At 41.3% G+C, this 15,514-nt stretch overlaps 1 protein-coding gene across 2 annotated transcripts in view; it reads right to left on the bottom strand.

Annotated features, from left to right (window-relative positions):
* Nucleotides 1–1,518: 1,518 nt before the first annotated feature.
* The window catches only part of si:dkey-5i3.5 (uncharacterized protein LOC565091 homolog), a 44,275-nt gene continuing 30,279 nt past the window's right edge, over nucleotides 1,519–15,514 (bottom strand). For both annotated transcript variants that reach the window (XM_041203221.1, XM_041203220.1), the window contains 2 exons: nucleotides 6,352–6,574; nucleotides 1,519–3,538 (listed from right to left, as the gene is read on the bottom strand). In XM_041203221.1, coding sequence (XP_041059155.1) covers nucleotides 6,369–6,574 — 206 coding nt within the window. In that variant the 3' untranslated portion in view covers nucleotides 1,519–3,538; nucleotides 6,352–6,368. The remainder of the gene's footprint in view (nucleotides 3,539–6,351; nucleotides 6,575–15,514) is intronic.

The following is a 15,514-nucleotide window of genomic DNA, read 5'->3' on the forward strand; positions in this document are numbered from 1 at the left end:
CCTCCTCAATGAGTGGCTAATGAGGTAGGTAATGTCTCATACTTTAGGTTTGACCTTGGATAGTCACTGCAGAAGCAGGGCCAGTTAGTACAATTGGCTAGATGGCTAGGATGTGTTGCAGAATATCACCAACAGCATGGGTTTGATTCCTGCTCTAGCTGAGCTAGACTTGGGTCCTGCCCCTTTGTAGTGGAAAAACACCACTGACAAAAGCTGCCAAGAAAATGGGCAGAGCATGCACACTAAGTCTTTAATATGTAGATTTATATTTTAAAACCTACTATGGCTGTTCTACTTGGTACACATATACTTACATAACATACCATATTCCAATGAGACCAATAATCACCAGGTAAAATGAATGAAGGAGATTTGCAGACAAAGTGAGGTGTTTCCCAGTAGAATAGAGACAGCCCTAGAAGTGAGGTTGAGGTATCATCTATGGTTCAGTGGATAGCACTTTTCCCTCTGTGTCAGAAGGTTGTGAATTCAAATCATCGCTAGAGACTTGAGTACAAAATGCTGACACTCCAGCTCATACTGAGAGAGTGCTCACTGTTGAAAGTGCTGACTTTCTGATGAGATGTTAAATTCAGGTCGATGTAAAAAAAACATGGCATGAATCAAAGAAGAGGGAGATCTCCAATATTTACCTCTCAACCAACATCACTAAAACAGATGATCTGGTCTTTATCACAGTGATGGTTGTAGGACCTCAGTGTGCACAAACTGGCTGCTGCATTTCCTACTTTACAGGAATGACTGTGTTTCAATTAGTTGTAAAGCTAGTAGTTGAGGTTGTGAAAGATGGGATATAAATGCAAGATGTTCATTTTTTCTTCTAACTTCCCATGGGCTTCACCGGGCTGAATGTTCAGCTGTGGCAGTGCCACGAGAAGCAAGTCTGTCATTTGCCTTCTCAGCCCCAAAGGATAGGAAAGGTCAACCCTAAAGTGGAAGTTTATAAAGGTAGTTCCTTTTTCCAGTATTCTCTGAAGCTGGTAACTCAAGCTGTTTGTTGTTTTGGGGCTGACATCTTCTGGTACTTCATCTGACTGACCATTATTCATGTTTGAACCCGGGCACATTCAGCAGGTTGACACTGAGAAGGAAATAACAGGCAAGCATGCCCCCTGCAGTTCACACACAGTTGCTGGATAACAATCAGGAGCAGAAACACTGACTGAGTTTCTCTTTGTAAAAGTGGAAATTGGTCTTAATAGGGCTTTACAAGCCTCATTGGAAAGAAGGATTTGCATTTATATAGCTCCTTTCATGACTGAACATCCCAAAGCACTTTACAGTCAAAATACTTTTGAAGTGTAGTCACTGTTGTAATGTAGGAATCTAAAATCACATCCAGTGCGCATACATTTTGGAACATAAGAACAGGAGTAGACCAGCCGTCGAGCCTGCTCCTCCATTAAACTAGATCATGGCTGAACAGTTACCTCAATGCCACTTTCCCACACCATCCCCATATCTATCTATTGATTTCTGGTCTTGAACATGCTCAATGATTGAGCTTCCACAGCCTTCTGGGGTAGAAAATTTCAAAGATTCATCATCCTGAGTGAAGAAATTCCTCCTTATCTCAATCTTAAATGGCCTACCCCTTATCCTTCTGATGTGAAGCATGCCAGGTGTTAACTTAGGAAAGTTGTTAGGTCATGCAGAGTATGCAGATCATAATGTCAATCAGGGTGCAACACTGATTTGATGCCAGCATTGCCATTGTGTAGCTCAGATTTCCAGCTGATTACCTCAAGCTCATATAGCTGAAATTGCGTTAAGCAACATGAAGGACCCCTATCAGTGCTATTTAAAGGGACCATCAACTACTTACAGATTAGCTGTTGGTTGATTTCTTCTGGGTTTTGCTGCAACTCTCCATGTTTTGGTGCTTTCCATTGTTGCCTCAAGTTGCAATAGTCTGCAGGTATGACAGGTGTTGAAGCCCTTTTTGCTCACTTTCACCCTTCTGCACAAACCAGTTGCTCACACATGGGTGCACTAGTAGGCTGTCTTCCTGGAATTAAGCAAGACTGGGAGAATGAGGAGAGCAGGGCAAGCTGCTGGATGATGGAGGAGGAAAGGGCTCTCAGCAGGAGGCCATGTCTGCCCTGAGCGTTCTGAGCAATTCTGTTACTTGAACCTCAGCAACAACTAATATCTGAGATGCCTGTACTTCACTTAGGAGATTATCACTGAACTCTTCCAACTGGTACAGCCACAACTCCACTGGCAGGGTAAGGACCACAACCAGTAGCGGCAAAGTGGCCAAAAATAAAACTTACATTTATTAATGCACCTTTTTATTTCTCAGGAAGACCCAAATTGTTTTGCAAGCAATTAATTGGTTTGAAATGTGGTCCCTGTGGCTCTGCACGTGAGCAGTCATCTGCCACAGAGCAAAATTTTTCACACAGCAATAAGACAAATGGATAGCTAAAGTATACTTTTTGGTGTCATTAGTTGTGGGATCAATTTATTGGCCAAGATATTGGGAGCATTCGCTCCTTTTCTTCAAACAGTGCCATGGGACCTTCCATGTCCATTTGAAAAGGCAGAAAGGTCTTCACTTTAATACCCAATTCAAAGGGCAGAACCTCAGACACTGCTGCACTTCCTCAGTATCCCTCAGATTTCATTAGATTGCTTCAATGGTGAGACGTGCACTGACACAAACAGAAACTCAGCTTCTTTCTGAACTGGAGTTTCTCAGATTCTACTCGATTATTTTGAGCTTGTTGATAGGTTGTTGATCCTTCATATTGCTGAGTTCTGATCCTTACAGATATGATGGCTGTGTTACTCGACTGGCAACAGAGGTCTGGATTAGTAACCTAGATAATGGGAGTTCAAATCCTGCCATATCTGAGAATTTGAATTCAGCTCAAAATAAAAAGAATCTGGATGTAAATCTGGTATCAGTAAAAGTGATCGTGAAGCTATTGGAATGGTTCATTCATTTCATTTAGGGAAGGAAACCTGCCATCCTTACCCAATCTGATATAGATGTGATTACAGTCACATGCCAACATGGTTCTGTGGCTGAGAAAGCTGCTCCAATAGCTCACCACCAATTTCACAGTGCAATAAATTCCTGTTATGCCCACATCCTTTTAAAAAAGATAATATACCTGTTGGCAATTCAGCTCTCCCAACACAGGTGAGGAGAGAGAAAAGGATGCCATTCTGGATTGTGCTTGTGGGATTGCTAGTTATTTGGGAGCAACCCACTCACCCATTTCCTCTTCCTTTGGCATTCAGGCTTCATGATTACTTGAAGACCAAATTAGCAAAAAAGAGACTAAAAAATAGAATGCGTTCCCCTCAATAAACCTACCAAAAATAAGACCTCAGCCCTCATTATCCAGGAAATATAGGAATCACTTTAGGTACAAGCACAACATTGAACAGAAAGTCTCAGATAGACGGCACAATTTCCACAACCATCTTCTTCATCGAGGGGGAACAATTTGTCCTGTTGCACTCTCAACTTTTGGCCCGATATTCCTCTGAATCTCTGGCTCACCTGGATATACAAAGTAGAATTGAGTTGAGTTAAAATAATCAGCTGCTGCTGACCCCACCACCCCTCTGAATTAAGTGCAATTTTAATAAAAGAGGGTGTTTAGTGGAAGACGTTAGAGTGCCAGGATTCTGTTTTCCATTGGTCAAATAAAGCAAATTCAGTTATGACATAGGCTTACAAAGTAGCCCAGAATTTTTTGCCCCCATTCTGTTTATAATCTGGCCCCCTGGTTATAATGATTGAATAAAGTCACGTTATGTTTACATTAAATGAGCCTATGGGTTTTCACTGATGTCGCTTTAGGAATTGTATGCTGTGATTCCCACTTATGTTTCCATGCTGGCAACTGCAACCAGTGTTACCTGATTTAGTGGAAGCAGATTCAATCATAATTTTCAAAAGGGAATTGAATATATACTTGAAGGGGGAAAATTGTAGTGCTAAAGGGGAAGAAATGGCGGTGTGGGACTAATTGCTCATTCAAAGTTTTGGGATAGATGCTGGCTGAATGGCCTTTGCCTATGCTGTATGATTCTATCCCAGTTCCTGATTATTTATGCTAGTACTCTGTTATGAGTAGCTGCTCTTTAAAAATTTGTAGGTGACTGGTCAGAGAGAGTGGAATTGGATAGTTTATCAGTTAAGGCCATTACCCATTCATCTTTGATTTGAGTCTAGCCAGTGCCACAGGTTCCTGTGTCATGAGGGACAACTGCAATTGGTTTCTGCATTCCAGAGCCCAGTGTTAAATGTTGTACCTGAATATTTTTAATTGAATACTAAAGGGCTCTCTGATACAAACAGGGTCCTGCAGAAATTCCATTCCAAGTTCTCCATCGAACATTACAAGCAGAATGCCTGATTTAAAGCAGCTATTGCATCACCACACCAACTTGAATATTAATTGGACATAATGAGGGACAGGCTGCCAATGTCTGTGCCAACATAGTTCCAAGAGTTTTCATCAGATGACGTCACATCTCCAACTGCCCCCGGAGGTTTGGTGACCCTGTCATGTGGATGTCAGGTAAGGGTAAGATATGACCAGGCTATGATGTCTTCTGTGAGGAAACATTCTGCCAATGATACAGTTTTGGCTCACATGTGAATAATAGCCACAAGGGGAGGGAAAGTCAGAGGTAAATACATACATAGGAATTGGAGGTAGAAGGCCATTCAGCCGTTTGAGCCTGCTCTACCATTCAATAAAATCATGGCTAACCTGATTGTGGCCTCAAATCCACATCTCACCTACCCTCGATAACCTTTGATTCCCTTGTTAGTCAAGAAGCTATCTACCTCTAGCTTAAAAATATTCATTGACCCCCACCTCCACTGCTCTCTGGGGAAGAGAGAGTTGCAAAGATTCACAACCTTCTGCGAGGAAAAAAAAATGTTCTCATTTGTCTTAAATGGGAAATCCCTTATTTTTAAACGGTGTCCCCTAGTTCTAGTCTCCCACGAGTGGAAACACCCTTTCAGCACCCACCCTTTCAAGTCCCCTCACAGTATTATGTTTCAATAAGATTACTCATCAATCTTCATTCCAATGGATATAGGCCCAGCCTGTCCAACCTTTCTTTGTAAGATCCCCCCCCTCCCATCCCAGGTGTCCCCTTCTCTGAACTGCTAATGCATTTATATCCTTTCATAAATGAGACCAAAACTGTACACAGTACTCTGGATGTGGTGTCACCAATGCCCTGTACAACTGTAGCAAAACATCCCTACTTTTATATTCCATTCCCCTTGCAATAAATGATAACATTCTGTTTGCCTTCCTAATCACTTGTACCTGCATACTAACTTTCCCTAATTCATGTACCAGGAAACCAGGTCCCTCTGTACCTCAGTTCTGCAAACTCTCTATTTAAATAATATACTAAATTGCAGGAAAATGGCATGCATCAAGATCAAAGGCTTTCAGTATTAAAATACTCCATATTTCAGACATCAAAAAATAAACAGAACCATTTAATAGAAATACAACTAAAATGGATAACAGTGAATTGGTAGCCTCATTTACGTCTCCTGATTTTTATCTCAATTGAAGTCAACTGAAATTAAATTTGGGCGTGGTGTAAAATTAGCTGCTGACTCGCTATCACCTACTCTACACAATCGCACAAAATCTACTTATACTCCAAGGAGTCAAGAGCAGTGTTGTAAGGGAGCTTAGAGGTCAAGGATAATTGGACCAAGTTGTACCAGTGAAATTTAGTCCCTAATTTTAGCCATCACTTCCCTCTATTTTTATCTGCTTCCATCCACATTAAAATCCCTATGAAAACTTGTCACAGTTTAATTACACCCTTTTATCAGTGGCCGATCTGTAGTGCCTGCACTGGGAGAAGGATGTAGCAGCACGACCATCTTACAGGGGCAGTTTCTAATTTAAATGTGGTTGTATGAATTTATAATGAAAATGTTGAGGAAAAGTGCCTGAAAAGAAAACATTATAAATGTAAATAGAGAACAAAGCTGCAACCTGAAGTATCAAGTCTTTGTGGTATTTGGGTAATGGGTGGTGTGATTACATTAAATATTTGCATATTTAAATAGATTCCCAGTGGTTGCAGGTGAGAGTGCTGCTCACCAGCTTTCTGTCCCATGCCAAAATTGGCACAGGTTGGATGCTAGCCAGAATAGGACAGCAAATACCCGGGATTATCTCAAATCCTCCTGAAAGAGGATTAAAATTACCCCCCACCTACCATCCCAGCGAATTTTCCCAAGAGCAAATGTCACATTCAATCTTTCAACTGATTTTTCCCTAGATTTAACAGGAGCTAATGAATAGAGGTAAAGCTTACCTCTGTCTGGATAAGTTCTAGAATTCCCACAAACTGTCACTGTTGATAGTAGTGTTTGATGCTCTCAGTATGCCATTGCGGTCAGTACACAGATAGCAACCATTTGGAGCCTTGACTGTTAGAAGGTTGTCCGCGTGGATTTCGATGGAGAAATCCAGGGGAGTTTCTCCTGAGACGGAGAAAATGCCATTGGTTCTCATGCTCCAGAACTTCCCATTGTTCCCTAAGGAATGAAACAGAAAGAGGGTTTGTCAATTGCGCTGCTGAATGTGTCTATCTTCATTTCATGAGAAAAAGTAATAAAACAAAGAATTGTAGAATAGAGTCAGAGTCACAGCAAGAGATAAAAACAAAATGCAGAACATGAATGTAAGGCTACAATCACCCAAATGCATTGACTAAGCATGTTTATATTGTACATGAGTGAAGGAAAGACAGCACTCATGGAGCAGGGAGAGTTCAGATGGGGATGCTGGACAATGAATTTGACCTTCTCCATTAATACTGTCTCCTAGATATGAATTCTATTCCTCTCCCTGGTGACTGTCTCGAGTTGAACGGACGGATTAAAATTTTGATGTTGGGTTTAAACCTAAGTTCAGCTCCGAACCACACATCCTCTCCATCACAAGCACAGTTCACTATACCTCTCAGCCCTCAGTGACATTTTTTTTTACCTCCAGACTCAATTATTCCAATCACCCTCAATACACTTGAGCTCATATAGACCTCTGCTACCTATGTTCTAATTTGCACCATGTCCCACTCAACTATCACCCTTATGCTCATCATAGTGTTTAAATCCCTCCAGGGCCTCAACCCTCATCTCTCTACTCCGCACCATCTATACATGTCCTGCTTCTACCCTTAATGTCCCCATTAGCACATCCTTTAGATAAAATCACCACCGTCAACACCCCTTTGTCCTTTTGTCTATGACATCTTTGGCAGTCTCTTGGCTTCCACCTATCACTGGCCCCCTATTGAGCTCTACCTGCCCACCCCCCTCTACCAGCTTATATTCCATCTCATTTCTATATGTCTTCGTTCTTATGAAGGGTCATACGGACTCAAAACATCAACTGTATCCCTCTCCGCAGATGCTGTCAGACCTGCTGAGTTTTTCCACGTATTTTTGTTTTTGTTCTAGATCAAGCCAAATACTGTTATTTGGCTTTTATGTATATGAATTTATAAATGTTAGGTCATATTTAATTAACCTAATTGAACTTGAGAAAGTAACTGAAGTAGTAGTAAGGGATGGTCCATGGATGTAGTTTATATGGACTTTAAGACATTTGATAAGGTTCCACATAAAAGACTTAGCTAAAAATCAAAGCTCATGGAATTGAAAGCAAAATATTGAGCTCATTAGAAGATTAGACAATTGAAGACAGATTATGGGTAATTGATAATGTACTTGAATTGGAAACAAGTGACAAGTGGTGTATCACAAAGATCTGCTGGGGCCTTAACTATTCCCTATATTTTATTAATGACTTAGGTAAGACAGTTGCTGAGAGATGCTGAAAGGACTCTCAGCAGGTGAAACTGGTCTATGCCAGCATTACAAGATATGTGGCTCATAGTGAATCAGCAACTGATTTTTCACCACACCAATTTTTATATTCATTGACTTGAAAAATATTCCAAAAAGTTTTGATTTAAAACCAAGTGACAGGGAGAATAGGAAACATGTTTCCAAAAATAGTTTGATTTTCCTGTGATCTTCAGTGGAAAGTATAGTATAATGGTCTGGCACATAAAGGGTTAATGTGGGACTGAGTACAGTATCACCCAGTGATGCAAGAGAACATGTGAACAGTCTAGTGTTGGACAGAGTCGTGTGTAGAAGCAAGCATGGAGATTGCTTCTAGCTTGGACCTTTATTGTGCCTATGTATAGTTTCTTGTAGTTAATTACTTACAGTTGAACTACCCAAGACTACAATACCTTAATAAGACCTACTGAACTATGCTCAATACCTTGCAACAGAATGATGATTTGGTGTGGTTCTTATCTATCTAAATATGCAAGAGAATCACTTGCGATGGCATCTTTCTTTTCTCACTGTTACCTCCAGTGCCCCCAAATATCCCTCCTATTTCTCATCTACATGCTACCCCTCAGTAATATCATCTGGAGGCACAGTGTCAGTTTTCACATGTACACTGACGACACCCAGCTCTACTTCCCACCACCTCTCTGAACTCCTCCAGTGTGTTTGCTAAATTATCAGACCCCAGTGCTGGATGAGCAGAAATTTCCTCCAATTAAATATTGGGAAGACTGAAGTCACTGTTTGTTTTCAGGCCCAGTTCCAAAGTTCATTTCTTAGCAACTGACTTCATCCTTTTTCCTGGCAACAGTCTGAGATTAAGCCAGTCTATTTGCAACTTTGGTGTCACATCTGACCCTGAGATGAGCTTTGGACTTCACTTCATATTTATGTCATCACTAAAGGAGAGGCAAGAGGCAGTGGATGTAATGATATTGTCGCTGGACTAATCCAGAGACCCAGAGTAATGCTCCAGGGACCTGGGTTCAAATCCCACCACAGCAGATGTAAAATTTGAATTCAATAAAAAATCTGGAATTAAATGCCTAATGAAAAATAATTGTAAAAACTCATAGGAGGAAATCTGCCATCCTTACCTGGTCTAGCCTACATGTGACCTAGCAAGCAACTGCCATTGTACTGATCTGCTAAAAATGGAAAAGAAACAATGACCCTGCTTACTAACATCTGAGGGGCTCAGAATTGTGAGTGCTCTCTCACCGGTCAGTCGGTCCTTACAATATCCAAGGCACCACCAACAGAGGTGGTGGCATGGTGGTTTACAGTTGGGAGACTCAACACCAACATCTGCCCAAACATGGGCAGGAACCCCTCCTGCTGATTACCATGTACCTCACCACCACCCCCACCCAGCTGATGGAGTACTCCCTTTATGTTGAACATCTCTTGGAAAAACCATACTTGACCTAATCCTTAACCTGCCTGCTGGGGTCAATGACAGTACTGGTAGGACTGACCACTGCGCAGTCCTTGCAGAGATAAAGTCCCGTCTTCACACTGAGGATACCCTCCATTGTTATGTGTGGCACTACCAATGTACTAGATGGGATAGATCTCAAGGAGATCTAGCAACTCAAGACTCGGCAACCATGAGGCACTGTAGGCCATCAGTAGCAGCAACGTTGTATTCAACCACAATATGTAACCTCATGGCCCTGCATCTCAACCATTCTACCATTACCACCAAGGCAGGGGATCAACCCTGGTTCAATGAATAGTGCAGGATGGTATGCCAGGTGCAGCACCAGACATACCAAAAACGTGTTGACCTGATGAAGCTACAACACAGGACTACTTGCATGCCAAACGGTATAAGATAGACACAGCTAAGTGATTCAACAACTAACAGATAAGATCTAAGCTCCAGCCACATCCATTTGTGAATGATGGTGGACAATTAAACAACAGACTGGAGGAGAAGGCAGCTCCACAAATATCCCTATCCTCAGGATGGGGGAGCCCAGCACATCAATGCAAAAGATAAAGCTGAAGCATTTGCAACAATTTTCAGCCAGAGCTGTAGAGATAATCCATCTTGGCCTCTCCAGAGATCAGCAGCATCACAGTCTTCAGCCAATTCAAATCACTCCACATGATATCAAGAAACAGCTGAAGGCACTGAATACTGCAAATGTTATGGACCTTGACAACACTCCAGCAATAGCACTTAAAACCTGTGCTCCAGAACTTTCCACAACCCCTAGCCAAATTGTTCTAGACAGCCACAACACTGACATCTACCTGGCAATGTGGAAAATTACCCAGGTATGTTCTGTGGACAAAAACTAGGACAAATCCAACCCAGGCAATTACCACCCCATCATCAATAAAGTGATGGAAGAGTCATCTGTTACTCACAATAAGTGAGTGTCATGGAAGCACAAGCCCAAAGCTAGTTTTTTCCACAAGTTCATTTATTCATAAGACAACTCTTCAATGTAACAAACTTCCTAGTATCTCCCACCCCAGAGTGTTCCAGCTGTATCTATTTATACTGTTTTGATGGGAGAACCAATGTCCATCACCTGTTTTAACTAGCAATTGTCTTTAACAATGTAATTGCTGTGCAATGTAATTACTGCTGCATTGACTGATTACCTTCTTTTCTTTTTAAATTAAAGCTTTTGAAAATTTAAAGAACATTCTTTTCAAAACAAATAGAAGGAAATAGTCATATTTTCATATTTATAGATCCTACATTTCCTTTACCAGATATACACAATCATAAAGCAAAATATATATATAATTTTTTAATTTCATTATAACGTAAGGCACCACTCTTCCAATACATTTAGTAATTTCTTAGTGCAGGTATTTCTTCATAAAAGTCTGATAGTTGGTAACTTGTGTCAACCCATATCTTAGAGATCTCTCTTCACTAACATTTCTTTTATGCTAACTGGGTCTATTCTTAGCCTTTTTTCAGAGGCACTTTTCACTGAATCGACATTATCCCAAAGAGACTGGTTGTCAACATAACATTCTATGGGCAAACTTTTCTGACATTGCCCCTTAAATATTTCTGTCAGTATATTGAATAAGTAAACCCCTGTATCTACGCTTCTACTAATGCCAGTGTTTCAGCAACGAAGATGCTTTTCACTATCCTTTTTATTTTCTTGGCCTCCCAAGCCAGTGGGCAACATTGATCATTCTTTCCTACCAAGAATATGATAAACCCTGCTGTGGTAAAGTACCCATCTGGAAGATTGGCATGTAAAACATTGGAAAAAAAATGACCAACCTCATATCTTCTGGTCCATCCAAGTCTGGAAACTTGAGTGTGCATCTTTCTGAATTTAAGTTCTTTAACGTTTTATTTGCGGTCAGAACTTCCCCAGCTGTAGCATGTTTCATCATAGTACTCAGCTCCAACACATCATAACTATTGTCAGGCTTAGTCTGAATGCTCAACCTGTTCAACTGCCCAATCAAACTTCTCAATTTGTTCTGTTTCTTACTTAGAAGCAGGATCCTCTTGAGGATCTAATCCAATTTACAGGGATGCGATTAACATTTTCTAGATAAGATTGTCGATTCAATGTCACTCCTAACTAGCTCTGCTTAATGTCTAAGCCTGTGTATTTAAAGGCCCATGGAGCCTGACTGCCAACTTGGAATTTCTTTATCTTCCATTACCAAATTCTACAGAGCTTCCCCACTGGAAATCATCAACATACATGATAAAGATTCTGCTAGTTTCTCCTTATGGTATCAGTAGAACAAATCAGCGTCTGCCTTTAACTAAATGCAACCGGTTTTCAACAGGACAGACCTCATGGAAAAATACCATACTCTTGATGCATCATTCAATCTATCAACACTTGTTCAATTTCCACAGTTTTCCTTTTACATCGCTAGCTACTTTAGGCTGCTTCAAAAAAACTTCTCACCCTGCAAAAACACAGCCTTTATATCAATAGACTTGCACTCCCAGGAATAGGATGCTAAAATAATCTTCAAACTCACTCCCCACATTAGGCAAGTCCACCCTGATCCCCGAGTCTCTCTTCAAAGCCTTGGGCTACTAATCTCAATTTAGCCTTGGGCGTGCCATCTGGAAGTACCTTTTCTGAACAGATCCACCTGTGAGATAAGGCTGGCTGCCCTCTGTCAGGTATTTCAGTATATACCCCTAATTCTTTCCAACTTTCTAACTCTTTGTTTGGCTTCCTTTATCAGCTTATTTTCCAATTTATTAATAGCTGCTAAAACCTCTTGGTCATAAAGATTTCTACTTCTTATAACATTCCTAGCTTGCTCTCGAGTCCTTGTTCTTGTCAAGCGACAACCTCTACTCCCATTCCTCTCTCTTTGGGCTACTTCTATATGAAGTTTCTCCCATGCGAGCAGAATCCCATTCATAAGTCCATGATTTTTTTCTGGGGTCACAACCACTTTCTGCTCCACTGTCAGAACTCATACTGTGCTTTCTGGGCTTACACATCCTTACCTCGGTTTGCCAGTCCATGGGTTTTATCTCCTGTCCTTCATCCTGCATGTTTAACCAATGTTTGTATTTACCCGTGGCCTTTCCTCCTCTCCCTATAATGATGGCCCCTTCTGGCATGTATGTTACCTTTGTTCTTACCTTGGTTAGTTGTCCTTTTGGATGAATAGTCTTATCCTGTACTTCACTGTTACTTTGCTCATTGTCAGTCGACCCTCTGTCTGCTGTAGTCTGCTTCTCATAACTGCAGTGTGTGTGTGTGTGTGTGTATGTGTGTAGGTATAGTGCACAGTGCCTGTTCAGAACCTGTAAAGGTAAAGTTAGTGCTAATTAATTGCAAAGAATGTATCCTAACAGTTTGATTCCATGTTGCACAATTACTACTTTTCCATCACTTCCTATCGCCTCACCAAGTCCTTTCTGCTCTGGCTTTCCCTTTTGTAATATACCATGTCTCCTTGTCTAAACTGCATTTCTGATGGTCTTATGTGCTGCTGTAGGCCTTGCCGAATTATTCTACCTGTGTGCAAAGCATTCAGATGAGCAGAGAAAGTGGAGGTAATGCTAGTCCCTTCTAGAGCAGTGGGAGCATCACATAACACCGAAGGCAACTTCGGATTTCTTCCTTACATCAGTCAACCATTTGCAAAGAGTTCTTTATGTGCACTGCCAATGCTAGCACCATTTGCAATTTGCCATCTGGTTGATCAGCCAATATTTTATGTAACATGTCACCTATCACCACATGATTTATCTTACAAAGACTGTTACTAAATGGGCTCTCAGCTGTAGTGTGCTTAACTTTGATGTTCAAATTTTCACACATCTTGAAATTCTTCATTGGCGAATTCCCCACTATTTTCTGTCAGGAATTTCATTGGTGTTCCTAATCCTGTTACCACCCATTTCTCCATGACCTTATCAACAATGGTCTGTTTGTCCTTACTATATATTAGTGGATAGGCTAAATGCCATATCTTTGAAGAAGTGTAGTAAAAAATACCACTATCCTTGTCCCAAACTTAAGTCCATTGCCACTGCGTCATTAAATTCCCTGGCTAGTAGCAAGCTCACAACAGGACATGGTTGTGTCTTGCGATATTTAATACAAATTTTACACTGGGCAGTGATTTGTTTAGTAAGGTCATCGTATCCTTTATCAACCATTCCAACATCTCACAATAGAGTTTTCAGTTTCTGTGGTGCTGGATGTGCAAACTGTCTATGTAACTTCCAAATGATCTTTTTGGCGACCAAATTCTTATTCCCATAAGTTAACAAAACTTCATAAACTTTATGATGAGAAATATTTGGCTTCCTTAGTGGCAGGCAGTAATGGCCTGCCCAAGTAAAATGCAGTTTCAAATTTTTTCCCCTGAACATAACCGCTCTATTATTCTTCATGTCGAGTGTCATCTGGGCCTTTTTCATCGCAGATTGACTTAATGATAGCGGTATCTTGCTAGAAACCACATCAGTATTGATGAACAGACTGATCCCTACTATCTTACAAGGGAGGACCACTCATTTGGAGAATGTTGATGTACTACCATCTCCAAGCCTGAAGCAGGTAGAATTTTCATACGCCTTGACCTTCCGCTGGTCTGCCTCATAGACACCAGGTAGCAGTTAAGCCAATCTATCCCACACACCATGGAAGTGCAACTACTGTCAGAACTGCACAGTTGAAGGAATCGACCATCAAGATACTCATCACAGGATTCAAACTTTGACCAACACAATTCCATCATGACAGACACCACCATCATTTTCAGCCTCAGAAGAACCCATCTCAGGAGCTACTTCAAAAATACAATTCTTTCACTGTGGGTAATTCATCAATGATACTAGAATCACACCGATAACACTGATGAACTATTCCCCATGCATTTTCCAGGTTCAAACACCTAAAGTCACCGTCCCAGACCTGCTTTTTGTCTCTACTCTCAAATTGACTAAAATTACCAAGATTTCCAGACCACCTGTCAGTACACCAGTCCCTGTACTGGAATCTTCATCTCACATTTGGTCAATCTCAAAATTCAGCCCCATAGAATCTTCCATCCTTTGTTTCACATCAGTTGTTCCTATTTGCTAAGACAGTGGCTGAAAATGACTAAGATAAAACCAACAAACTGCAGATGCTGGAAATCCAAAACAAAAATACCTGGAAAAACTCAGCAGGTCTGGCAGCATCTGCGGAGAGGAACACGGTTAACGTTTCGAGTCCGTATAACTCTTCCACAGAACTAAGTAAAAAAATAGAAAATAGGTGAAATATAAGCTGGTTTAATGGGGGGTGGGGGGGGATAGAGCTGGATAGAGGGCCAGTGATAGGTGGAGATAGCCAAAAAATGTCATAGAAAAAAGGACAAAGAAGGTGGTGATATTACCTAAGGAATGTGCTAATTAAGGGTAGAAAGCAGGACAAGCAAGATACAGATAGCCCTAGTGGGTGTGGGGTGGGGTGAAGGGAAGTGATCGAAATGGTTAAAAGAGATTTCGCTCAACTTAGTCTACTGTATTCATTGCTCCCAATGCGGTTTCCTCTACATTGGAGAGACCAAACGCAGACTGGGTGACCGCTTTGCAGAACACCTTCGGTCTGTCAGTAAGCATGGCCCAGACCTCCCTGTCGCTTGCCATTTCAACACTCCACCATGCTCTCATGCCCACATGTCCGTCCTTGGCCTGCTGCATTGTTCCAGTGAAGCTCAACGCAAACTGGAGGAACAGCACCTCATCTTCTGACTAGGCACTTTACAACCTTCCAGGCTGAATATTGAGTTCAACAATTTTAGACCATGAACTCTCTCCTCCATCCCCACCCCCTTTCTGATCCCCCCCCCGCTTTTTTTCCCAATAATTTATATATATTTTTCTTTTCCCACCTATTTCCATTATTTTTAAATGTATTTCCATCCATTGTTTTATCTCTATTTCAATCCCTTCCCTTCACCTCATCCCACCCCCACCAGGGCTATCTGTACCTTGCTTGTCCTGCTTTCTACCCTTAATTAGCACATTCCTTATAATATCACCCCCTTCAACACCTCTTTGTCCTTTTGTCTATCTCCACCTATCATCCACCTATCACTGGCCCTCTATCCAGCTCTACCAATACCACCCCCCCC

The sequence above is a fragment of the Carcharodon carcharias genome, chromosome 13 (genome assembly GCF_017639515.1).
Source record: "Carcharodon carcharias isolate sCarCar2 chromosome 13, sCarCar2.pri, whole genome shotgun sequence".
Taxonomy (NCBI): domain Eukaryota; kingdom Metazoa; phylum Chordata; class Chondrichthyes; order Lamniformes; family Lamnidae; genus Carcharodon; species Carcharodon carcharias.